The sequence below is a fragment of the Halictus rubicundus genome, chromosome 2, assembly GCF_050948215.1.
Source record: "Halictus rubicundus isolate RS-2024b chromosome 2, iyHalRubi1_principal, whole genome shotgun sequence".
NCBI lineage: Eukaryota > Metazoa > Arthropoda > Insecta > Hymenoptera > Halictidae > Halictus > Halictus rubicundus.
In genome coordinates, this window is record NC_135150.1 from 16,151,605 (window position 1) to 16,176,517 (window position 24,913).

A 24,913-nucleotide genomic window follows, 5' to 3' on the forward strand; every position below is an offset into this window, starting at 1 on the left:
CCATAAAGAAAATATTAAATTATATCAACCACTTGTTTATTACTTTGTATAATATAGCTTTTAAACAAAAGAAACATTTCTTTCATTAAGCGTTTGTACATTTAATTCTTAAAGCACATAAAGTAACTTTCAAGAAATGTAAAAAGTGATAGGGGAGATTATTAAATTTGTAGATATACGTACACAAACTTGTACATATTTTCAAAATGTTATCTTATGACGCGCCAATGTTGACCTTCAATCATCGAATAAACATCCTCTGTTGCGTCAATGGAATTGAAAAAATATTGAATTTAATGACAAGTACATTGGAAATTCACTCAACAGTGAATTATAAATGTGTTTGTCCAAAGCGGGTCAATGGAAAGATTCATAAAAAAATGATTTTGACGAGGGTTTAGCGTTATTGCGAAAGTAGGTGACCCCTGATAGAAATTGAAAATCAATAAAGTGCAGTGAAGTCAATAGTATACAGGGAAGGAAGGTAGCTCCATTCTGCCGTTTCGAGGTTATGTCGGTCGAGACGCAGAAAGCGCAGAGCGTCAAACATTCTATTTTCGTTTCGGTGAAGTGTTTATTCTTGCTAGTCGTAGGCGCACGTCACACATTATAATGCATCTAAATGTGAGAAGAAGTCACGAAAGTGCCGTGAGATAGTACAAACATGGGCAGAAGAAAATCTCACGCATCATCCAAAAGTAAACACGTTTCGAATCAAAGGCAGTTATCTTCACCGAAAAGGAACGAAATAAATGCCTTGTGTGAAAAGTTGTTTCATCGTGAGTACATTTCCTTCAATATATTTTTGACTACCATACATTACTCAATTGCATTTCTCTACTTGTACCACGAGACTCCAAAAATGGTAATAAACTGTTGAATAAAATACGAGAGAAAAGCTGTATGACGAGCGTTCAATTGTAAACAGATCATTTTTAATTATTAGTTTCAAATAATTTTATTCTGAGAGGTTTAGTAAATCCTTCATTTATCACTTATTTCAAAAGTAGTAAACTGTCTTTTGCAAGGAGCTTGGCAAAATAGACATAGAAGATAATTTATTTGTGTATTTCAAATTAGTTAGCAGTAATTCAGCTTACGTGACACAGCTATGGGACAACTATATAGAAATATCATCAGTTTTGGAGAAGGTTAAAAGGTTGGAGGAAATGAAGACAGAGTCATTGAAACGGTCCCATGGAATTGGACAATTTATGAGTTGGCTCAAAGAGAATGGAGCTAGTATAGATGGAGCAAGCGTGGCTGAATTTCCAGGATACGATTTGGGATTAAAAGCGGAACGTAATTTCCTTGAGAATGAGTTGATTTTAAGGATACCAAGGGATCTGATTTTCAGTATTCATAACGTGGCACCGGAGCTAGCTTGTCTCCAAAATGATCCATTGATACAGCACATGCCACAGGTGGCTTTGGCCATTGCGCTTCTGATCGAAAGACATAAAGAGAACTCTAAATGGAAACCTTATTTGGATATTCTCCCTACAAGCTACACGACTGTGTTGTACATGACTGCTGCTGAGATGATCGAACTGAAAGGCAGTCCTACATTAGGTACATCACTTAGGTTCCCTTCAAAAATTAATTCAAAGTGAAATTCAAACTGATTTCAATTATGATTTTCTCTTCTGTTTTTGTAGAGGCTGCCTTGAAGCAATGTAGAAATATTGCAAGACAGTATTCCTATTTTAGTAAAGTATTTCAAAGTAACAATAATGCTGTGTCTGCTATACTCAGGGATGTTTTTACATATGAAAGATACTGGTAAGTAGTAAAAATAATTCTCTTTATTTAAATCGTATAATGACGGTTCCAGATTGATCTGGACATAAATAAATACTTTATTTCATTGTGTATAAGTTTGAAAGAATACGTTTACAATATCAGAAAACGCTTCCAAGACAATATCCTATGCAAGAATATTATACTAACCCTAACACTCTAAATTACATTAATCTGTACTGATTAAACAAGATTGGAAACTCTATACAATTATATGTACAAATTGCAACCGTTGGAAACAGTTGCTCGTAGCTCTAATAGAGACTGACTGAGAGCAGTGAATCTGCCTTTCACTTTGTGCATGGTCAGGCTTCTGTACACGTGAAAGATTGAATTTAACGCTATTATGAAAATACTGTTGATTTTCCAAGGTTTCAGTAAGTCATCATTTCATGTAATCAGGAATGGTTTCCCAACTATCATTGGCATCCAAGGAATCGTTGTCGATGTCGCTTTTAGAATCCATTTCACCAGCGTGTACCACCGTATCATTTTTCTCTGGCCTCTTGGTCGTCGAGGTGGCAATCACGTTGACCATGACAGTGCTCAGGCTGCTCGAGTTCGACAATTTCCTCGCAGCCAGCATGGGACCTTGAAACACAGCTCTGGAGAAAGTGTTTCTGTATCTGTATTTCTGCTTTTGTTTGATCCTGCACGTGATGAATATGGCAAGAAAAACGACAATGGTTACGCCAAGAATTGCTCCACTGGCGATTATGCTCGGCCTTATCTTCGACAAAGTTCTCTCCTTCTCGCTTCTGCCCTCGTCGTCGGTAAAGACGTCTGTCTCTCTGTAGATCGTTCTGATGTCGATAGAATTTGGTTCGTGTTTAACGATCTCTTTCACGAAGCCGGACTGAATCGTGTTCGCGGTATCATTGGCTCCAACAATTTCCCGATTATTTACAACTATCATGCGAAGGTTGTCGTCATCTGCAGGTAGTCTCTTCTTCTCTTCTCTGTTGTATTCGCCAGCCAACTTCCTTTGAATGTCCTTCGCGAACGGCAGAGAGTCGAACGTCGTTAACAAATCGACAATTTGCACTTCGCGTCGTTCACCGATCTCCTCTTTCCCATCAAGGACACTTCCGTCTTCGGTCCGCGAGGTCGCAACGGTAGAGACCGATCTCGCGGTAGTAATTTCCTCCGGTTGAATAAAGTTCACCGGATAGGATGCAGATTTAGGCACATTCTCGTAGGACTCCGTCAGATAACCATTCACCCTCTTGTCATAGTTATTGCCGATCGCTCTTCCTTCCCCAGTACCATTCTCTGTAAACGACGAAGTCGCTGCGTCGGAGCTGTTTTCCTCCTTATTTTCGTTTTTCAATTTAGTTACCTTGATCCGCGACACTTCGGCCAGGTGAACCTTGCTAGATCCCCTCTGTCTGAGCGCGATCAACTCCTCCAAACTCATGTTCCTGGACTTCAGAAGTCTCTCCAATCGCTTACCGGCGGACCCCGACGCGAACAACTCGAAGATCTCCGCTCGTGCTTCCGGTTCCACTTCGGATATAATGTCGTCGTAACTCTTCTTCGTGGTTGCGTTTACACCGTGTTCGTGTCTCAAGGTGTAATTAGCGTCGTCAGGATTTGTTCCGTGATGCTTCGTCGAGTTTCCGTCGGTCGGCGAGTCAAGCATAATCTCCATCCCACTCGTTACAGTCTTTCCATGATCGCTCTCGTCGGTCGAGGTTGTAACTTCAACGTTACGATCTTGGTATGCCGCTGACGCATCGTCCTGGTACTCGTGATCCATGTACATATTGTAGTCCTCCTTTCCAGGCCGTCCGATAGTCACGCTGTCCTCCGTATTCATTCGTTTCTCGTTCTCCGAAGTGGACTTCGAGCGTTCCGTAGGATTCAGAAGCTGCTCGATGCTCAACGTGGATCCCTTGTCCTCGTAATTCTCTCGGGGCAGCTCCGGGGACTCGCCGTTTTCATCTTTCACGGTCAACCAGACCGGGGACATCGCGTTCCGGCCGTTCTTGTAATCGGGGAAATCGGAGAACTCCATGATCTCGTCTTCGTCGAGACCGTCGAACCTGATTTCACCGTTGCCCCGTAGGCTCGCGGTGCTCTCCTCGGACCGCAGCAATTCCATGGAATTGGTGGCGACGGGGAACGGCATCGATGTCGTAACCAAAGTTAGAATGCCCGCCGAAGGCGTTCCCCTGGCTCGGGGAAGTTCCGTGTCGAATGATTTTCCGGTCGTTGATTGTCCTAAACGCATCTCGCTCGGGCCGCTTGCATTTTCATGCAGATCAACCACCACCGGAACGATCGAGATTATTCCTTCCCTCAGCGAACTCTTCGACCTCGTCGCTTCCGTGCTGGTCCGCGACGGTCTCTTTGTGGTCGATTTCGCGAGAGGCGGGATCGTTGTCCTCTCGTCGACGTAATCGTCGGTGTCGGCGTCCTTTGACCTGAGAGCGTTGATCGCATCGGCTCTGCCTTTCAGGAGATCGTTCAGCGTCAGGTTCCTCCTCTGCAACAGCTCCGACAGACTCAGGCCCTCCTCCTGTTGCATTTTCAACAGAGACTTCAACTCCATCGCGTTCTTCGCGAACTGGTTCCTGGACTCCGATTCTGAAGAAGTTGTCTGGACGTTCGGTTTGAACCCGCTGGCTTCCGGCCTCGACGTCTCGTTCCATGTCAGGGCGAACTCGTAGTTCTGAGGAGGACGCCTCTTCCTTGGTCGAGGCTTCAGATATTCTTCGTCGTCTAGCTCGTGTTCGTAGTCGTTCGGACGGACTTGGAAGGCCTCTCGATATTTTGTCGACGTCGATTCTCTTCTACGTTCCGCTAGGTCTTCAGTCTTCGTCTCCTCTTCGTCGTTCGAAGTCGCTTCGGGCTTGAAGGCGTTTGCCGGCCGGTTGTTTCTTTTTCGCGATAGGATCTCCTCATTTCTGTTTTCGCGCTTCTGGTCGATCGATCCGTAGTCCCTGTGGTCGGCGTAAGGGATTCTTTCAGTGTTCCTTGAAAATTGAGTCTCTCCATTTTGTTTGAACTTCGGTCCCCGTGGGTTGGAGACCTCTTCGTCTTCCTCGATGTTGTCCAGATCGCCGGCGGTGTACCGCGTCAGCTGAGAAAACGGCAGCAACGGCACCGTGTCGCCATCCCGCCATTTTGGTTCCAGGGCTTCGCCATTTTTCCGCCATCTTCCGATCCGCTCGCTCGAATTTTCGTCGTCCCCGTAGAATGGGAACTTGGGATCGTCGTTCTTGATCTCTGCTCGCTTCCGAATCTCCTCCTGGAAATAGTTCAGTTTTAATAAACACTGTACGGAAACAGCAGTGTGTAATTCTAATTTTAGTCCTATTCAACGTCAGAACTTGTATCTGTCTTAAGGTTGCATCTGGACGCTCAAACGCTTTCCTTTGCCACTTAATGCATAACCGTACGAAAACTTAACAAAAACTGCTAATGCTGATAATGAAAATTTTATCATTTTTTATAACAGTTTCGATATTTTTCATGGAAGTCCTCTCCCTTGCTTGTGTGCGACAGAATACTGAATTAATCGTTGGGACATTTAATGAAGAGCACTCGGTGTCGCCTGGTAATTAACAAGTTCGATCGGAATAATGATTTTGCAATTGAGATTGTGCGCGAATAAATTCAGCAATCGCGACGTTGGTTGCAAAGCTTTCCCTTGATCGGACAAAATGATTCGCTTCGTGCGAAGAAAATTTCATAAATATTTATAAACGCATAATAGCGCATAATGCACTGTGCGAACGTGCGCCAGAGCGCATTCCCCAGGTTTCGGTATGCTGCGGTTGCAGTATCTGTTGAGGATTCTATACTGTCGCGATAGCGATTATTCGTGAATGAATTATTATCCAGTTGCTTATTTAATGCGAAAGTATCGTTCATTAAAATTCAATTAATACCCGTTCGCGAGCGATGCGTGCGAACGCGAAGCCTGGACAAAGTTCAATGACTAGTAAAAAAAAGGAAAGTGCAATCGCCCAAACGCAATTCGCGCGATTACTGCGATGGGCATGAGCAAAACAACGATCGCATGTCTATTCGATGATTAACAGTCCGTCGAGACTATGCACTTACAACTTGACAACATCCCGTACAGTAATTTATTCGTTTTCAATCATTCATGAAAAAAGTTATTCAATTTAATGTTTTCGAACTTGTTAGTAACGATGTAAATTTGTGTGATTTATTTATTGCTACGAAGATAAAAATGAGTAAGTTGTAAATCTTCAAAAACTGATTTTTCGAAACTCTGGTACTTTTAAGCTACTTCAAAATAAACGCATCTGCATAAGGTCTGCGAGGACATCTGCATTACGATTACGTGACATGATTAATGAACTTTTTTTATGCACGAAGACGAAGTTCATTTTCGGTTGCCATTTCTGTAGATGACGCGACAACGCCGAAAGGTCGTACGGATGCAGCTCTAGACTATTTACATATCAGTTCTCGGGGCTTTATTAAAATTTCTTTTAGACGTTAATTTTGCAAGAAGTCGATTGCGAAATGTGCAACAAAATGTTTGTACAAGTCTCGAAGTTTCCTTGCTGAGCAGTAGCTTTCTCTTTGCCGTGCGGTCGGTTGTTTTTTCATCGCGGCGGCCTCGCCGCGTATTTTGACATTTGTTGTCGTCAGTAGCGTTCCAGAGATACTTAACGAACACCGTGCAATTTCGCGCTATTTCCCTCTTGATCGCTTGCTAGATCGTTTCTGATAAACGGAAGCCTTTCGGAATTACAAAAGTTCGTTTACTCGTCGACTTTGTACTCTACGATTTCTTTCGCAACCGCAACTAAAATTTCTTTGTCGTTAATCATTCCCTACAAGGAAAAGAAAATTTATGTCGAATGCCTACATTCACCGTAACAGCTAACAATAAACAAAATAGAATATACTCGAAATGTTATGAGTCTGACCCGATATTAGAAGCAAGGGATCCAAAAATTTTGGAAAGCTCAAAATTATAGTCTTAACACTATAAACAGCCAGATATATTAAAAAATGTTCTGTTTCTGTTCTTCAGATTTCCAAGGTGTACCAGAAATAGGGAAATACGTACACAGAAAATATAAGAGATATTTTTATTTAAAAAAACCGAAAGGTAGACGATTACTTGATATTTTTCTCGAGGTTTATCGTAACTCTAGTTTCCAAGAAACAGGCGACCTGTTTTGCTTACGCTTCATTTTTAACACTAGGTTTACGGGGGCACTAAAAGTGACTATTTTGCATTACTTTATAAAAATAACAAGAACGTGCTACCCACATTTTTGGAAATATTTTTAAAATAGTATATACCCAAAGAAATAAATTTTTAGCAATATTTTTAAAATAGTATATACCCAAAGAAATCAATTTGCTAAATAATGTCTCATGTATGCGCCCTTAGAATCTTAATAATTTTAGATTAAAAATATTAGAACTCGCCATTTTGTCGGGTCCCGTAAACCTAGCGTTAATCTCGGCACCTGACTCATCCTGGAAGTGACTAGAAAATCGAACCTTGTTTCGCGGCAACCTGTTATTATCGTTTGACTCGTGAACGTGCGAATACGTCGGTGAAATGTCCCGAAGATTTCGCAACGTGTACCTGTTACCACGAAAAGCAAAAGGAACGAAAGAAAAAATGCGACCGGTCGAAAGAGCGCCGTACACTTTCGTGAAGGAGACGTTCACCCTTCGGTGTGAAATATGGGCGCTTCTTCCGGTTCGTAATTCGCGAAAAACGTGGTTTCTTCCGCGCGGTGCAGGCGAAAGTTTCTTTCTCCTTTTGCAAAGAAAAGAAGCGGATAAAAAATTCACGATCACAGAATGACGAAAATGGTGACGGCAGATAATGGGCAAACGATAGTTTTGAATTTCAAATTATGTTCGTCAACTCTCGTGACATTTCAAGCCGGCGCGTTTTTAAATGACGATTATGGTTTCATTTCCGTTTCATTTCGAAATCGATTTTAAATTGAGATTGAATTCAAATCCGAAATTTCAATATTTGAATGTATAATTTAATTCGCTGCTTATTTCCAAGTGAAGAACAAAACATTGTCTAGACTGTCTGGGAAAGTCTTTGCAAAACGCGTTTAGAGTGTTGAGTGAAATTGCAAATGCAAAATGATAACAGGAATTAAATTCAACGGCGCTGATAAATAATTTCATCGAACGGAAATATGAATATTCTCGAAGAAAAACCTCGCCTTTAAAAATGCGAGTTCACATAAATATTCGCGGTCTGATTATAACATTTAATTAGGTGCACCATAGAACGTAACAGGAAGTCACATAAAAGAAAGAGTTATGTAAAAACGAGAAACCTTCCCAACAAGATTCCAGCGCTGATCCCCAGGATAGCAGTTCGAGATACGCTTTGCTCGACTATAACTTTTTAACGAAATTCTATGACGAAAGTATGTGGGGTATTCTGGTCCGAAGTGAAATCGGTTGTTTGTTCTACCATAAATGATCAAAAGTGAAAACGCACGCATGATTAAAAAAAGAAAAACTGTACCGCGACAAAATACTAAAACATTGCAATAGTTCAGAGGCTACGCTTCATGCTACTTTCAACTTCAATTATATGTTGCAAATGTGATGATATTCGAGCGTTCTCATGGCTGCCATCTTGAATGATGCCGTAACAATGACATGCAAACGAAGTTAAAGGAACTTTTTAAATGAAATTACCTGCGTCGAGAACATGAAAAAGTTATTTTCGAAAAATGGGGAACGAAATGAAATTCTGTTAAGGATTTCGAGGGGGCAAATAATAATTTAGTTGAATATCTTCATCTCATTTTATTGACTTTTGGAAGCCCGTGGTGTACTAATTACAAAGTGTATCCTCGTGAAAAAGTTACAAAAAATTAATCTACATATTTGTATAATTATTGTCTCTTGGTGTATGTGCATTTTCGCTGTATGTTGACTTTTGCACGCACTTTATACAGGTCGAATAAGTGGTAGACACAAAAGTCATGAGAATTCTCTAAGTTCTACTTCATTCGCAATGATAGTAAAGAAAGTACTTTTACTTTAGAACAAAATGGTCCACAATAGTGTTCGTTCACAATGGTAACATACTTTCGTTGTAAAAATAATTAGGCATGACCAAAGAACAGTCAGCAAAATTCGGCAGAATTCATTAGTTAGATGAAACCAATAAAATCAGTAAAATCAAATTTATTCGGATTAATCGGATAGTTTCCAAGTCCCTAGAATCAAAATAAAAGGCTAACGACAGCATGATTCAGATCTTAAATCGCATCCTCGCTCCGTATCTCTTCTCTCGAGCACGCAAACGTAGCCGGTGCCCTCGATGCGAGCAAAAAGGACTTATCGTAAATCGCTTCTAATTAACGCGGCTCAGATTAACCCAGAACCGGGGGATCGCTCGATCATCGAGGATATCGTTTCCCCGGCGGATCACGGTCGCAGTCGGTAGGCTAATCTGATCCGGGAAATTTCTCTTTCTTACCCGATGATTCTGATCATCGTCCCGTGGATCGAGCTCGCCGTTCGCGCGGATCGGCTCGGCTCGAGCGGATCTACCGCGGGGGTAGTCAAACGTGAAAAGCATCAGCAAGAGCGGACAGAATATTTTCCACATCGTTGCAGTGCGATCGAAACACGGACAGCTCCTTGTCCCCGATGCACCAGGAAATCTCTCGATCCTCCTCCGTCTCGGTGTAATCCTCTTTCTGAACGGCCTGGTCCACTGTGAACAGGTGCACGTACAGCGCCACCGCGCACAGAATAACGAAGATCGCGTTCTTCCTGTTGCACAGGCCGAAGATTTCCTCAGGGTTCATGCAGAACCGCTCTTATGTCCCTTCGCGTGGCTTAATTGCGATGCGGCTCGTTTCCGCCCGTTACGAGCGTACTTCCCACGAATCTTCAAGCCGCTTCGAGCCTTTAATTCTCTCTTAATCCGGCTAATCGGGCCAGACGTTCGTGACAATGCCACTTTCAAAACTCTTTCAGTTCGAGGGAACAGAGCGCACGATTCCTTGTATCCTCTGTTCTACAAGTAGTTTCTCCTCGCTCGCTTCGGACCGGTCAAATCGCACGGTACTTCCAAAATCGATTCACAACTCGAAGGAACACGACTCAAAATTATTTCTGTATCTTATTGGGAATAATGAAATTCAGCGGTCTCCGAAATGGTACCTTCAGGGTCTCTAGAACTTCGAGAGAATGAATTTATAAATTAGGTTCCAAGAGCACGGTTTCAATCGTCTTCTACCGGAACAACCAGGGGTTGCAACAACGACCGATTCGGTGGAATCGGTTCCGTATTCTTATCCTTGATCTTCGAAGCACGAGGACGCTTCTCGTCGATCTTTCTTCGAAGCTCGCTTCCGAAGTCGACTGGGACGATCAATACTGTTCGATTCGATGAAACGTGAGGATCGTAGATCGGCGAGCAGAATTCGACCACCGCCGCGTTCCCATATGATCAAGACGGAATTCCTCTTCGATCACTAAATCACCGTCGCGGACGAAAGCCGTGCAAGCATTTTGTTTTCGTTGCACAGGGGTCGCGCACGAACACGCGTTGCTCTAGGATCGTTGCTTTCGATCGGCTTCTCTCGTTACTTTCGAACCGGCAACACTCTTCCACGCTCGGCAAAGCGTTCCCGCGAACTGACGCCAGTTTTCTCCGCGCACGGTCCTAAGTAAGTCGGTGAAACTCGAGAGCAGACACAAGTCAGTCTCTCCTCTGCCTGGGAGCGTCTGTCCGACGACGATCTCCTCGCCGCGATCCCGATCGCGATCGGCCGCTAGATCATCGGAGATGAGTTTCATCGTAACGATCCGCGACCGGTGCCCGATCTTCCGAGGCACGCATCGGTCGCGGATCCAGGGACAGGTTCAGGAGGAATCGGCCCGCGATCCATGCAACACGCCACGCTCGATCCGTCCTCGGAAGCGGAAGCTGCGATCGCATTTAGCGTCGGACATTTTACACCATGAATATTTCTTGCACGCTGCCCGAAATTTCTATTGGGTTGTTGCATACGAAATTTCTGAACTTAGAATGAAAAGTTTATGAAGCGGATTAATTAAGAAATACTGTTACAGCCTGTAGGTTTAATTATTGTATACCATTTTCAGGTACGAAAATAATCTTTGAGGTCCCACCTTCAAATTTTATTTAGATACCTAAGTTTACTTTTAAATTGTTTAACGATTGTCGCATCTTTTTATGCCGGTGGAAAAATAAATACATAGATCCTGCAATGTTTGATCAAAACGTAGTGAAAAAAACGTTTGAAAAAAACTGGAAAATGCAGATGAAATTTAACTTCTACCCTCACAGAATCAAGAGACCTGTAATTGGCAGAATATGTTAATTAAAATGGTGCTTACTTTGACCAATAAGATTTACTTAGCAAAAGGTTATATTTGTTTAATGTTACTATTAGAAATCCGACATTTCATGCGGAAAATATCCCATTCAAAATGTTTGGAGTATCATTGCTGGAAAAGTTTATAGCAATGGCAAACAGTTCGACTCTCACTTATTGAATGAACAGTCAGACGCATAAGTGTTTGCCCACTCTTCAAAAGAGAACTTTTCTAAAAGTGAATTAAACGACTCGATTTTTTGAAAAGTGAAAATAATTAGTCGAAACTCCGGAGAAAGTACTGAACGTTGCTTAGTACAACTTTTTTTTTATTAAAACTTCAAAAAAGCCCTAAACCACGAAGAGCGCACTGAACAACGTGATTTATACGTTAGTCACAACTGTGAAACCGATTAGTCTATAATTAGGGAACATTAATGTGATGTTTTTAAAAATTTGATTTATATTTAGTCCTTTCTTGCACGCATGCTTGTACCGCCCTGGGATACGGGACCGTTGTAACACTTTCTCTGGTTTTCATTTTTTATTAATAACTTGAACGTTACTTACCATGTCTTGAAGATGCTGCGGCCGAATAATGTCGGATAACTATGTGAGATTTTGGTATCAAAATTTGAACGTCTCTCCAGGGTTTGAACTTTTTCGGATAACTATGGATTTGAAGATGACCGCTTCCTCTCCGCAGCGATCTCACAAGATTTTTGCGATTTTTTGTAGCCGTTTTATTGCACTTTGTATAAAAGGCGGTGCCGATAGCACTTCTGAATAACTTAAGAATAATTTACCCAAGATTTAATGACTTCTCAGTTCCGATTATCAGAGTTTTATGGTAATTCTGGTTATTTTATGGGAAACGAGGGACAGGGTTTTATTTTACGGCGACAGATGTTTATTTCACAGTAGTTGACCATCAGGCATAGAAGTTTATTTTAGCCACAGCAATTTGCGAATAAGTGGATGAACGATTTCTGAAATGGCGGATTGTGAGTGCAAGCAATAAAAGTGAAACTCTGGTATCCTATAGTTTTCTGCGATACTATTCGCCGAATAGGGTGTTCGGAATATGTTTCCAATCTAAAAAACATTTCTAAAGATCTGGAGAAAGTATCAATACACCAAAGTTTTCTCTACAACGTTTTTTGCTCCGCAAGCGATCTTTAAAGAATCAACGCGATAAGAACCGCGCATTCCATAAGTAAGCAGGCGTATTGAAACTGACTATACCTCTGTTCGTCGTTAACATTCGTTCGACGATGGAGTTTGACAAACAATGAAAAATTTTCCCCGTTCCACTAAGTTTCCCCATCTGAATGAACAAATTTTTTTCGCGTATGAATCTACATAGATTATCAGATTTCATGTGTTTATAGCAAAAGTGAATAGGTGAAATACTAAATGGTTAAAAAAAATCCGCAGTCTACTTCGTCGATAGGCAACATTAAATAATTAGCTTAATAAATGAAAGTGTAAGCCTCTTTGTGAAGCTGTGGTTTCATCGTTTACCAACATCCGGGCATAAATAGTGGGTTTGCCGAAGTAGTATGCATATGCTAATCGAGCGTATAAACCAGAAAATGAAAGCAACACAAAATCCTGCTGGCTTCCTTTCAATATTCGCGGGGTCAAAACAGGTTTTTGAATAAATCTAACATCGTATGTACCGAGATCTATCAGTGAACTGTTGATTTTAAATAATTGTGCAATAATTCTGCTGAAGATCAATTTTTGTGAAAGATGTCGGGTGCTTCCTGTAAGATGTTCGTCTTGGAAAGGTTATTGCGGAAATCGTGGCTAATTGCGAGCCCCGATTACTTTATCTTTTGTATTCGAGCAATTACGGCCCGCCTAAATGTATCGTTATAAAACAAACAAAAACCGGAGGCTCATTGTTAGGCGCTTCGTAGAAGAAACACGGCCCGGAGAGGGTTAATGAGGAGAGCGGCTGCGAGAAGCGTGGCTAATTGAAAATTGCAATAAACTTCCAATCAATTTTTCTCCCCAATTCGAGCCATTAGGATCTATCTACAGTCCGACCAACTAGAACGTGTTGGCGAGATCTCTGCGAAAATTAATGTATTTAGAAAAAATGTAATATTAATCGAAATTACATTTAGCAAGTAGCAATACGCTCTGACATGGGATTAATAAAACCAGCATCAAATGGATTATGTAAAGGAATAATGACTGGTCTTGATCGATGCACAAAGTGCACGACAGAGATCATTATGATCGACTTGGCAATCCCAATCACCAGATACAAATCCCATAAAAATGTTAATTACGAAGTACAAGAAATCGTATAAAGAAATATGTATGACAAAATTCAGAATTTTAATTGGCCCTACTTGAAAAATATTAGTAGAATCCACACCAAAACGTTGCTAAACTACGATCGATGATGGAAGGAATTGGATCCATTATAAACATGTTGAGCGCCACGGTGGTCATCGACGACCGACGTCATGGAATAACTTAAAAATTATTGAAATAAATTCCACTGTATTTATTAACATCGAAATTAACTAGTTTATAATGTAAGGTGAGAACTTCATTATCGAGTAACTGAAATTGTCATCAACAACGCTGATCGTTCCTACGAACGAAACAAATGAAACTCGTATGAAACGTATGAAATTCGTGTGAAGGTCAACGTGTTAAGAAAGATGTTAGTGTTTTGGATGTATTTTTTATCCATATTGAAGTGTATGTACAAATATATTAATATTTTCAGAGATATGGCCAGTACGCTCTTGTTGGACAAGCTGTAAATATATCGTTAGTGGACCGCAAAAAAGAAAGAGTAATTATTGCGTGTCACGGTAGAAGGAGGGGGGGGGGGGGGTTAACGAGGAAAGTGCAGCGAGGAGCGTGGTTAACGAACGCTGGCGTCGGGGAATAATCGCGACGCGCTGGGAACATGGAGGAAAAAACGAAGAGAGAGAGAGAGAGAGAGAGAGAGAGAGAGAGAGAGAGAGAGAGAGAGAGAGAGAGAGAGAGAGAGAGAAAGAGAATAAAAACGACGTCGTTCGTTTCGCAATATATCGCGAGCCGACGATAAGAATCGGGGAGACGAGCGCACCGTGAACCGTTGCATCGTTGCACCGTGGGGATGGATGCACAGTCCGCTGCACGTGGGAAGGTCGTGGAATGAATCGAAGATCGTGAGATCTCCGCCGCGCGCACTTTCTACGGCGAATCGGTTCGCCGTGGCTGCGACCAGATCAAGAAAGATCGACGGAGACTGTCGTCGATCTTTCCCCGCGGTCGTTGTTGCCCGCCGGATCATTACAATTACAATTGTCGGAGCGGCTTTCTTAATGACGTTGCCATTGATTCGTTCGCGGATGCCTCGTCGTGTAACTGGGCGCTTGTCGACGGTATCGCGGAACCGGTGACGAAACCATGATGAAACCGAGACCGGGCTGCTATTAAGCGTGTAAAAAGTAACGATCGTTCTTTACTGGCAAAATGCAGGACGTAATAACATTTATTACTGGATCCTTCGATGGGAACCCTGAGAAAACAGTTTGTATATTGTCGATGGGACTTGTTGCTCTCTGGAACCGCATTAACGTTCTCGTACAGGGAAACTGTTCATACTGTGGATCTAAAGAGTTTTTAAACATTTCAGAGACCTGGGTCCATTTTGACCCAGAGCACAGCGGTTCGATTACTCTTGGCCCTAGCTGGGCAAAATTATTTTTTCACGGTTTTGAGCCAATTTGGGGTTTCAATTATTAGGGGGGCCCATAAGTAATCAATTATTTTGAAATCTAAAACAAACTTTGTAGTAAATTCAAGTTTTTATTTCTTAATTTATTATATAATCTCCATCATTATCAAGGACAATCTGTTAAGAAATGGATCTCTAAAAAATCTGGGTAGTAATGAAGTGCAAATTGATCGACGAATATTCTTGTTGGTCTCAGATAATTGACGCGGTACCCATATTCCTTGCCTATATGCCTTTCCCATTTCGTGCAGGTGCTTTTGTATAGTTGACCATGTGGACCCAAGGCTTCTCGCTAATTCTTGTATACTTAATTTTGGATCAGCTTCCACTAGAGATTTTAGGGTGTCATTATCAAATTCAACTGGTCGTCCACTTCGAGGCCTGTCAGAGAGATCATAATCACCAGCAGCAAACCTTCCGAACCAACGTTGACACTTGTTGACCTTCAATACATCTCTATAAACATCGCAAATTTTCTTTGTTGTTACCGTTGCATTAAATCCCGCATGAAAATGAAAAAGTATGCAATGACGAATATGATCCTCGGAAGGTACGGACGCCGCCATTTTATTATAGGATTGTAAAAAGAAATTATACTTTTTAGTCAAATTTGAAGTCGATTGCACAACTAGATCTTCAGATATTCTCACAGCCATCTCAGAAACATGTATAATTTCGTTATTCATACGAATTTAAACAAATCTTTTCTCAGATATATTTTTAAAGACACGCGCTTCCGAGGTTCTAGGAGGTCCGCTTAACGCAAAGGAAAATAGGAAAACGTGTACAGGAAAGGAACGTCGGTCGCGACTAGTTAAACGCGCTTGTTACGCTCGCGTCTCTCAGCCGATATCTCCTCTTCCTGAGATCCTCGCAGAGGCTCGCAAGAGGAGGATCGCTCGAAGCAAGAGAGGACTTTCACACGAGGCCGAACTTTCATACACGGTTTTATCTGCGCGTGGTAACAGACGCGCGGCTCAGGAGAGGAGGAACGAAACGAGCGCGTTCCCTTTTCCCGTTCTTTCTTCACGGAATATAATTTTCTATTATCGCGTAAACGCGCGGCTCGCTTCCAGTTTCCCAGCTGATTTGCTGTATCGCATTACCCTTCTTTCTCGCAGCCGCGGCTCCGCGATGCATTATTTATCCTGATGGAAACGCCGGAGAAAGAAAAAAGAAACGGAGAATAGAAACGGCTGAGGTAGCATCATCCTCCAGAAGGAGCCGAAGATCTCTCTGGGAGAGACTTGTTCCCATCCGAATGAAAAATATATACGGTCCTTTAGCGTAATTAATTCGAAAGGCTCCGGCGGTTAGACTATTACGGAATCTTGCGCGAGCAAAAATTGGAGAAAAGTGTTACGTAAACCGCGAATCTGCTAAGACGTTGCTTCCTCTGCGATAAAGCGGCGTCTAATGAGCATCTTTGGCTTGTAGAATTGTTTCGTTAGCTGAAAGAAAACTATGGCGTAACGCGCGGTTTTCTATTCTTTTATGAATATTCAAAATTAACAAAATTATGAATCCCTCTGAAATACGACGAATGGTCGGATGAAGAAGTAAATCCGAGACTTCCAAGTCTTGTAATTATCCCTAATTTATTATTACACCACTGTACTTTATGCGAAATCAATATTTTCTATTGCAAGAGCTAATTTCTTTCTTTATTATTTTAGTAAGACGAAAACGGTGTACCAACATTTACAAATATTGTAAAAAATCTAACGTAACCGGAATTAGTGAAACCATGAAGAACGTCGACTATGAATCCCCATTATCTTGAGTAAAATACAGGGTGTCCCAGAAAAAGGTATACAAAGTTTGAGTCTTGACTCGTTATTTCCAATTAATTACATCCTGAAAAGAAAGAAAAATCAGAAAGTTATCGTCCGTTAAACAGTGTATACATTTTTTGGGGGACAACCTGTAGAAGGCAGCAAAAATTGTTGTAAGATTTATAGAATTTCACCGTGTTTTTGTCAGTAGGAGGATTGGATTGTTTCATACATTAACGATCCCGATCAGTGTCGCGGCGCGTTCATCGATCATGCCGTCCGCTTTTGGAGACAGATTTTCTTCTTTACGTAAGAGGAAGTAATCTAATAGCCACGCGACAACCAGAACGATCTCGACAATACGATCGGAGCTTTCGTTTGTCCACTCTTGTCCTGTTGCGGTGATCTAGACAAGAAAGTGTACTCGAGCGAGATTGCTACCTTCGGATTATGTTCTAAGGAGAAAACGGATAGACCCAAATTTCTTGGAATAATAGCATCCTTCGAGTCACGTGTCTCCTGAAATATTCACATTTCTCCTAACACGAAATGCTCTCTCAAAAATTGCTCATTTTTTGTTCAGCGATCACGTAACAACACCTAAATTATTTACGAAACAGTACGAAATCTGCGAAAAATTTATGGAAACGATAAACCGCAAGAGATTGCCGTTCGCGATAAAACGGATGGATATTCGTATTAGCGATAACGATCGCGAATAATAGCGAACAATGTCATTAAAGTTGCATCGTTAGCCGTAGACCCGGTCCGTTTAACACTAAACGTACCACCACGTTTTATTTGACGATTTTTGAAATTATAAAGATGCTTTCACGAGCAATGATTCAATAAATATCTTTAGTAGAGCACGCATTGCAATAAGAACCGCGCAAAGTCTAAATAAATTAAATCTTGTCATTTTTATAAGGCAACATGTACCTGTTACATTTATAGCTCGGTACGTTTAGTGTTAAATTTGCATATCGCGTCAAGCGAGTGATTACGAGGAAAAAAGAAGCGAATGAAAGCACTTCGGATTCACCGTGCATGGATCTTCGATCGCTAATAGGTGAAAAAGCAATGCGGTCGGGGCCGTAAGAAATGATGTCGCTACCGGTCGAATCGCGGACGATCATAGTTGAAAGCGTGCTCGAGGACTCGTAAAATAATAACAACTCCGTAAGCTTATGCCCGGGACCGCGACGTATTTCAGGTATTTTAGAAAGTGAATGGACATTAAATAGTTTTCTGTTCTCTTCATCTCGTTCCCCGTTTTACGAGTCTTTGTTTCGAGTTCACTTGGCCATATAAGAGCGTCCGCCATTTCCTCTCGGCGTGCGCACGATGTTTTCCTTCGAGACACCGTGTCCTCGTACACGCATACGTGAAACCTCGAACGCGAACGCGAACGCTTCCTCGGGAAGAGAGAAAGTCGACGGGAACCGCGCGTCGCGGGACGACCATGATGGCAATGAATCTTCTTTTACTTCCATTTCCGGAATTGTGGGTCAAGTTCTTGCCCGAAAACCAACTCCATGGCCGACCGCTCTAAGCGTGCCTCTCTCGAAGGCGAAAGTCACTTCCACCTTCTTCTTTTTTTCTTTTTTTCATCTTCACGATTTCGACGCCGCCAGACGACGGGTCCGTGGCCTCTCTTTCTTCGTCAAATTTCTATCCACGGGAGAGTCGCCTAACGCGCACCGGTCGCATAAATCATACCTTTCCAATCTTGCTGCTGCTCCTACAACAAAGTCGCTGCGAATCGCTGTATCCTTGCAGCACATCAATTTTTTTAAACCGTACCAATTTATTCATTCTATTTTTACTTCGCCCGAAGCCGCCATATTTTTCGAATTTTGTTTGTTTTAAATGTAATAAATAGACTGTGGATCTTTATGTTCTCGTACTAGGTAAAATCTTTAGAAAATACTTGTTCCCATACCGCATGACATCTTTAAGAAAATTTAAAAGGTTAAAAGATTAAAGATTCTTTTCTTTTAGAAGATTCTAATTTAATTACATTTTTCTTTCATTTACTGGAGCCATCGCATCCTTCCAATTTTTCTATGGTTTCTAAGTATAATGAACAAACTGTGGACCTTGATGGAACATTTGCATTGATTGCAAGACACAGGATTTCCATAGAAAATTATTTCACACGTCAATAATTTTAATAAGTTGGAAATGATGTAACAGTACTCTTGAATTTTCCTAATGTTTTTAAATCTGCAGTCTAATGCACAAATGCAAAATCAGAAAGCTCAATAGCTTGAAGTAATAATTTAATGAATAATCGATTTAACACAATCGTGTGATAAATTGATGCGCCAGCAAACAATAAAACGGTACACAGAGCGAACTAGTATTGTTAACAAGATAGTCGTCCCATCTTTCACCATTCAACTTTCATTCGTTCATCGCTCATACAAAATTACTTAATCGCACACATATGTAGATAGATGAACAATGGAGAATGCGAACGATAAACTGGACTTTTTATGCGTCCTACTAACACGTTTAGAAACGTGTACAATGAACGGTAGCTTTTTCATTACACGCAATTAATGTACCTTATAAAATGTAACAATGCGGTTTTATTTTATGCTTATGCTCTCTGTTTTCAATAGATTTGTGCTATGCTGCTTTGCACTTGGTTTATACTCACGGTTAGATAAAATATTTCTTGGAATTTCCATGGTATCTACTTTCCTTGAGTAACTTTCTTTATTGCATTTAGTATTACATTCATCCACGCATTTACTGTTTTTAACACGGGTGCGATTTTGGAAAGTGATAGCACGCGTGTTAAGAAATCATTGCAAAAATGTGTGCGCGAATCAGATGCAATTAAATAGAGTTTAATAGAATTTTACGCACATAATTATTCTCTAATTAAGTTAGAAAGGCGCATAGCTCTTTTTTTTTGTATAAACTCCCGAGAGTTCAGTTGTCCTATTAAATTTGTGCCGTTTCCTTCAATCGTTTCGATGACGATTAATAAATAATCGTCGCAATTTTGCTGGCTTTCCTACGGCCAGTTCGCAGATGGAAAAATAACATTTCCGCGACGAAATCGTTGTTTCAGCTGGGCAGTTTCTACGATTATGACGAGGCAGAACCTAATTCCGAGCGAGGACGACTCACGCATGATCCACGCTTTGATCCCGATGTGGGACATGTGCAATCACGTGAACGGGAGAGTGAGTTTCCACGATCATGATCGAACATGCGGTTTCAACGACTACTAGCGATGGGTCTTCGAGTGTTTTGGGGTCGAGTGGAGATTAGAGTTTCCTGTAGTAGCTTGTTCTGCGAACGTATTCAAATAACTATGAACAGAATTCAATTAGAAGCTCGCTTTTGTGAAACCTCGGGCTAGTGTCGCCAGAGGAGGGGAGGGAGCACAAATTGAGGAGAAAAAATTACCCCCCTCTGTCTGGCAGTACTGGAGTATGCATCATAGAGACGAAATGCGTCACGTGACCGGGCCGTGAGAAAAGAGTGGGGGAATAGCGAGGTATAAGGGGAAATTAGAGTGGGGGGACAAGTCTTCATCTGGCGGCACTGGTTTGAAGCAGACTTGCCAGGTCAAGACTTGTTCCCCCACTCTAATTTCCCCTTATACCTCGCTATTCCGCCATTCTTTGAGGATTCATGTGACGCAATTGGCCTCTGTTGTCCACACTCCAGTACTGGCAGAGAGGGGGTAACTTTTTCCCCTCAATTCGTGCTCCCTCCCCTCATCTGGCGACACTGGTTTGAAGATTGAACCGCCTCATACCTTTGTCCTCTTCCGTTCCTGAAGTCTTCAAGCCTTTAAAATGTTCCTGCTGGTTCCTTCAAGCCGTTAGAGCCGGGTTCTGTTTGAAGAAGTTCCACCCGAATGCTACTCCGTCAGCTCGAAGATACAATGAAAAGTTTGAGCCTACAGTACCCGAATGTCTCTACTACCCATCGCTAATGACGACGTGCATTTTCATGTCCGCTTGTTTTCGTTTCAGATCACCACCGATTTCAACGCGACGACCAACTGCTGCGAGTGTTACGCTCTGAGGAACTTCAAGAAAGGAGAACAAATATTCATTAGTTACGGGCCTAGAACGAATTCTGACTTCTTCGTCCACTCCGGATTCGTGTACATGGACAACAAAGAAGTAATGCCACTCATTGTGCTGACGAATACTCTGAAAAAGTGTCCTAAATAGTCTACTTCTAATAGACGAGCTTTTACTTGTAGACAAAGCCTGTTCCCATCGGGGAGAATGAATACTTTCATCGTTTAAGCGAAAACAATAATTTAACGTACTTTCCTACGCTTCTAAGAATGTACTCGACACGTAAAAGGATCATTGTTAATGCAGTATTCAAAGTTACAATACTAAAAATTAATCGTGCAGAAAAATGAAAAGGAATTAGTGATATTGGTTAAATTGGTCAATGTTAGATAGAAATATTTATTCGGAAGATACTTAAAAATATTTTATAAAGGACATAAAATATGGAAAATAAGCTTATTCAGGCCAGTGACTGGAACAATTTTAAGCATTAGATATGTTAATTTTATTTCTACAAAAAATGCACTTTCTTTAATACTACTATAATTGTACACTATTCCTTATCTGGCCAAATCTTCACTTTAGTAAAAATGACTTTACATTTCTTTGGAATATGTTAAGTTGATAATGAGGTTAAATTGAAGATATTGGTGTAAAAATCTATTGGTGTGAAATTCTATTTGTGATTATTGCGGTGCAAGAATTACACAATTTTCAAAATCTAGACTTAGTCGGTTTACACCAACGTCTTCAATTGCAATCAACTTTGTGTTTTAAATATTTTTTAAGATGTGTACATACAGCAACCTATGAACGAGGTGATTAGAAAACCATGTGTGCTCTTTCAGGATGGTTTCAAGCTTCGGTTGGGAATCAGCAAAGCCGATTCCCTGCAAAGGGAGCGCATCGAATTACTAAACAAACTGGAGTTGCCGTCGGTGGGCGAGTTCCTGTTAAAGCCAGGAACGGAGCCAATCTCGGATCTGCTGTTAGCGTTCCTCAGGGTGTTCAGCATGCGTAAACAGGAACTGACGCATTGGCTCCGCTCGGACCGGGTTAACGATTTGAAGCACATGGACTGCGCTCTAGAGACGGTCGTCGAGGAGAACGTCAGGAAATTTCTGCTTACCCGGCTGCAGCTTCTAATTGCTAATTACCCGACGACTCTGAAGGTGAAAGTGAAACGAAAATATAATCTGCAACGCGGTTACGCTGCCTTTTACTAATTAAATCTTTCTTTTCTTTGTCTTTTTTCAGGAAGATCTTCAAGTACTCGAGACATCGTTACCGCAAATTAAGAAGTTGGCCATCCAGTTGAGAGTAACAGAGAAGAAAATTCTTTTAGCCGCGCTCGAGTACGTGGAACAGTGGATCAAAGCTTAAGAACGATCCAGAAACGAAATTTACCGTACTAAAACGAAAGATACCATTTTTTTTTCTCAGTACTAAAAAGATTTTCTAATATGTCTCGACATTACTAATCTCATGTTTGCTTCTTCACAATTTTGTGGCTAACCCTCGGATGGCAGATGCGTTTAACGAGTTTGGAGGCGGAGATGCCTAAGTCCATTCAGATCCTTGTCAGAGTAGATTTCGGACTTTTATGCATTTGTCGTATATGCAAATTTATAAAATGCTGATTACGGTACTTCTATTTTTTCCCACAAGAAATTCAGTTTCTGAAAGTCGAGACTGCTTCTTTGATGATCTCGCGATCTGAGTTTCCCTGTATTCATTTTATCCCTTCCTCTAGATTCCTCATTGTTCGTTGGTATATTGGATCGGCGATTGGTGAAGTCATTAACAATGCTCTCATTGTTGCTGGTTACCACTATATATTTCAGATTGGTTTATATATGGTACAATAGTCTGTAATTAAGTTCCAGTTATGTAATATGCAACAGAGTTTACCTTTACCAATTATACTACAGAACTGAATATGACTTGCACCACCGCTGCTGCAAAACTTCCCCCAACTTTTCGCAAGGGTCCGGTTTGCAACGGGCAGCTGTGACACGATTCGAAAGAGATGTTTGTTCTGATTTTTATAAAATGGTATTAAAAATATTCTAAATATTGAAAGTAGAAAATTCTCATTCAAAATGGGAATACGCATAAAGATTCGCAATCTACTCATCAGTTTTTCTAGGAATATTATCGAGCTTACTTCTCCGAGATACATCGATTCTCTTGTTAGACCTAATATAAATAACTACCAACATAAGTTAACCGCCAGAAAATGGGACGTTAAAGATAGAGTTTAAAACGCTGGGTATAAATGGACCCTACCATCCGTGGGTTGTGAAGCAAACAGTCATCCTTCTCCGAGTGTGTCGTTACTTCTTTTGTATTTATTCGTGTACTAACGGCTGCGGGACAGCAATGATCTAACCGTTGTCGAATTTCGGCCGTAATCAAGGATATGATTTATGAATGTATCTCAGTATTTTAGTTTCCACGATGCTTCTTATACTTGCAGAATAAACTTGATGTGGCTAATGTAACTAGGCTAATGGAGTATTTTATTATTAATTGAATTATAACGTTAAATCTTTTCTTTGTGATTTTTACAAATTCCTTGGCATGGAGATGTCAAGTTTATTCTAGCGGGTAACCAGCACTATAAAAATAAACTATTTTTTTTTGTGAATCTGAATTTATATAAATTTGAATGATCTATTGTGCAATACCTGGCAAAACCTTATCAGTACGATCGTACTAATTCTTTGAAAATTAATTTCTTTAGCATTTACTATATTATTTATTGAAGGATATAGACTTCCTTGGACGTTATTTTCATTAAAGAATTAGCACGATCAAATCACGACAGTTTTATCAGGTATTCCGTGTATAAAACAATATAGAGGAATAAGTGACAAACGGAAAAGGGAGCAACGGTGTGAAATACATTGAAGTGTATGTGTACCTTCAACAGATTCTATATATGTGTACGTGTATTAACAACCATACAATGCAATGTCAAGTAATTGCGTGTTTCAAGATATTTTTGCTCTTCGTAAAAATCGACCGGGTCATATACTAACCGAGTTCTAACATCGTGATTGCAAGAACTTGCAGACTTTTATTTCAGCTTTGATAAAAAACTGAAAAAAAGACGAAAAAATATGAACATGTACAAATAAAATGTTACTACTCATGAATATTTATTTTTCACAGAGGATAGTTAAGAGATCTAATTCTTTATGCGAGCTATCGTGCATATTACACAGACCTAAGATGATCAGACTTACGAATGATTGTAACCCGTAAGATTTACCAATGTATTTATGAAATTCTATCAGTACGCATAAAACTAAGACAAACAGCGAGTTCCAGACGTTTTCCAGCCATTCGAACTTTCATTGTATCATGTTTACCCCGAACAATTATGCAGTAATTTTAACGAGAAAATTTACGCTTATAAATAAAATCTTATAGAGAATGCATGAAAATGTTACAAACACGTTCAGACATGTATAACGAAGAGTAATCAGTAAACCATGGATCTTTATGCAGACATAGATTATTCTACCTTATCTTGTAGAAATGGAAATTTAATAAGAATTTATTTCTTTTATTAAAAGTTCTAAAGCAGTAAAAGTGAAATAAATATCTCGTCGAATATTCAGTAGACCAATCGTTTTACTAGATTCTGCAGACTTGGAATATTCTATGGAAGTGTAAGATCCGCAGTCTAATCATTAGGTAGAATAAAAAATTAGACGGTGCTACAGCAGGACTGATAGCTCTGTATTGCTTTCTCGATACATAGGGGCAGACATGATACAGCCAAATATGCAAACTTCAGATTTAGCTTAACGTTTACATCTCCCACTAATACAAAACACAGAGAATGTATGATACGGTGATTACATTACTTCAACAGACCGCTAGAAAATTACCTTGCTATCTGATCGAAAAAGTTCAGCGCGCAGAGTATTTGCATGAGTTTCTTAGTTATATTCTTAAAGTAATATTATCAACTCTGTGACAATATTTAGTGTCCGGTTAAGCGAGCGACATTCTGTATCTTACACGACCGCTAAAAAAATATACAATTATATATGTTCATCCCTGTGTCAAGTGAGGTGAAACTGTGATACAGTTTATTTCGAGAACTTTTTGATCAGATAATATCGAATACATATGCTCTATCAATAATTTATAAGTTGTTCATCGCCAGTCATG

At 40.6% G+C, this 24,913-nt stretch overlaps 2 protein-coding genes across 2 annotated transcripts; one reads left to right on the plus strand and one right to left on the minus strand.

Moving 5' to 3' along the window:
• The first annotated feature begins 445 nt into the window (after nucleotides 1-445).
• Nucleotides 446-24,796, plus strand: Setd3 (SET domain containing 3). The gene is made up of 7 exons (XM_076805592.1): nucleotides 446-779; nucleotides 1,081-1,572; nucleotides 1,659-1,782; nucleotides 19,756-19,870; nucleotides 20,672-20,824; nucleotides 21,574-21,897; nucleotides 21,983-24,796. Exons 1-7 carry the CDS (start codon nucleotides 665-667, stop codon nucleotides 22,106-22,108), a joined length of 1,449 nt encoding a protein of 482 aa, XP_076661707.1. The 5' UTR covers nucleotides 446-664; the 3' UTR covers nucleotides 22,109-24,796.
• LOC143365419 (uncharacterized) lies at nucleotides 1,786-9,400 on the minus strand. Its single transcript, XM_076805578.1, has 2 exons — nucleotides 9,269-9,400; nucleotides 1,786-5,053 (listed from the first exon to the last, which is right to left on the minus strand). The coding sequence occupies exons 1-2, from the start codon at nucleotides 9,398-9,400 to the stop codon at nucleotides 2,186-2,188; spliced, it is 3,000 nt and encodes a 999-aa protein (XP_076661693.1). The 3' UTR covers nucleotides 1,786-2,185.
• Nucleotides 24,797-24,913: the final 117 nt, after the last annotated feature.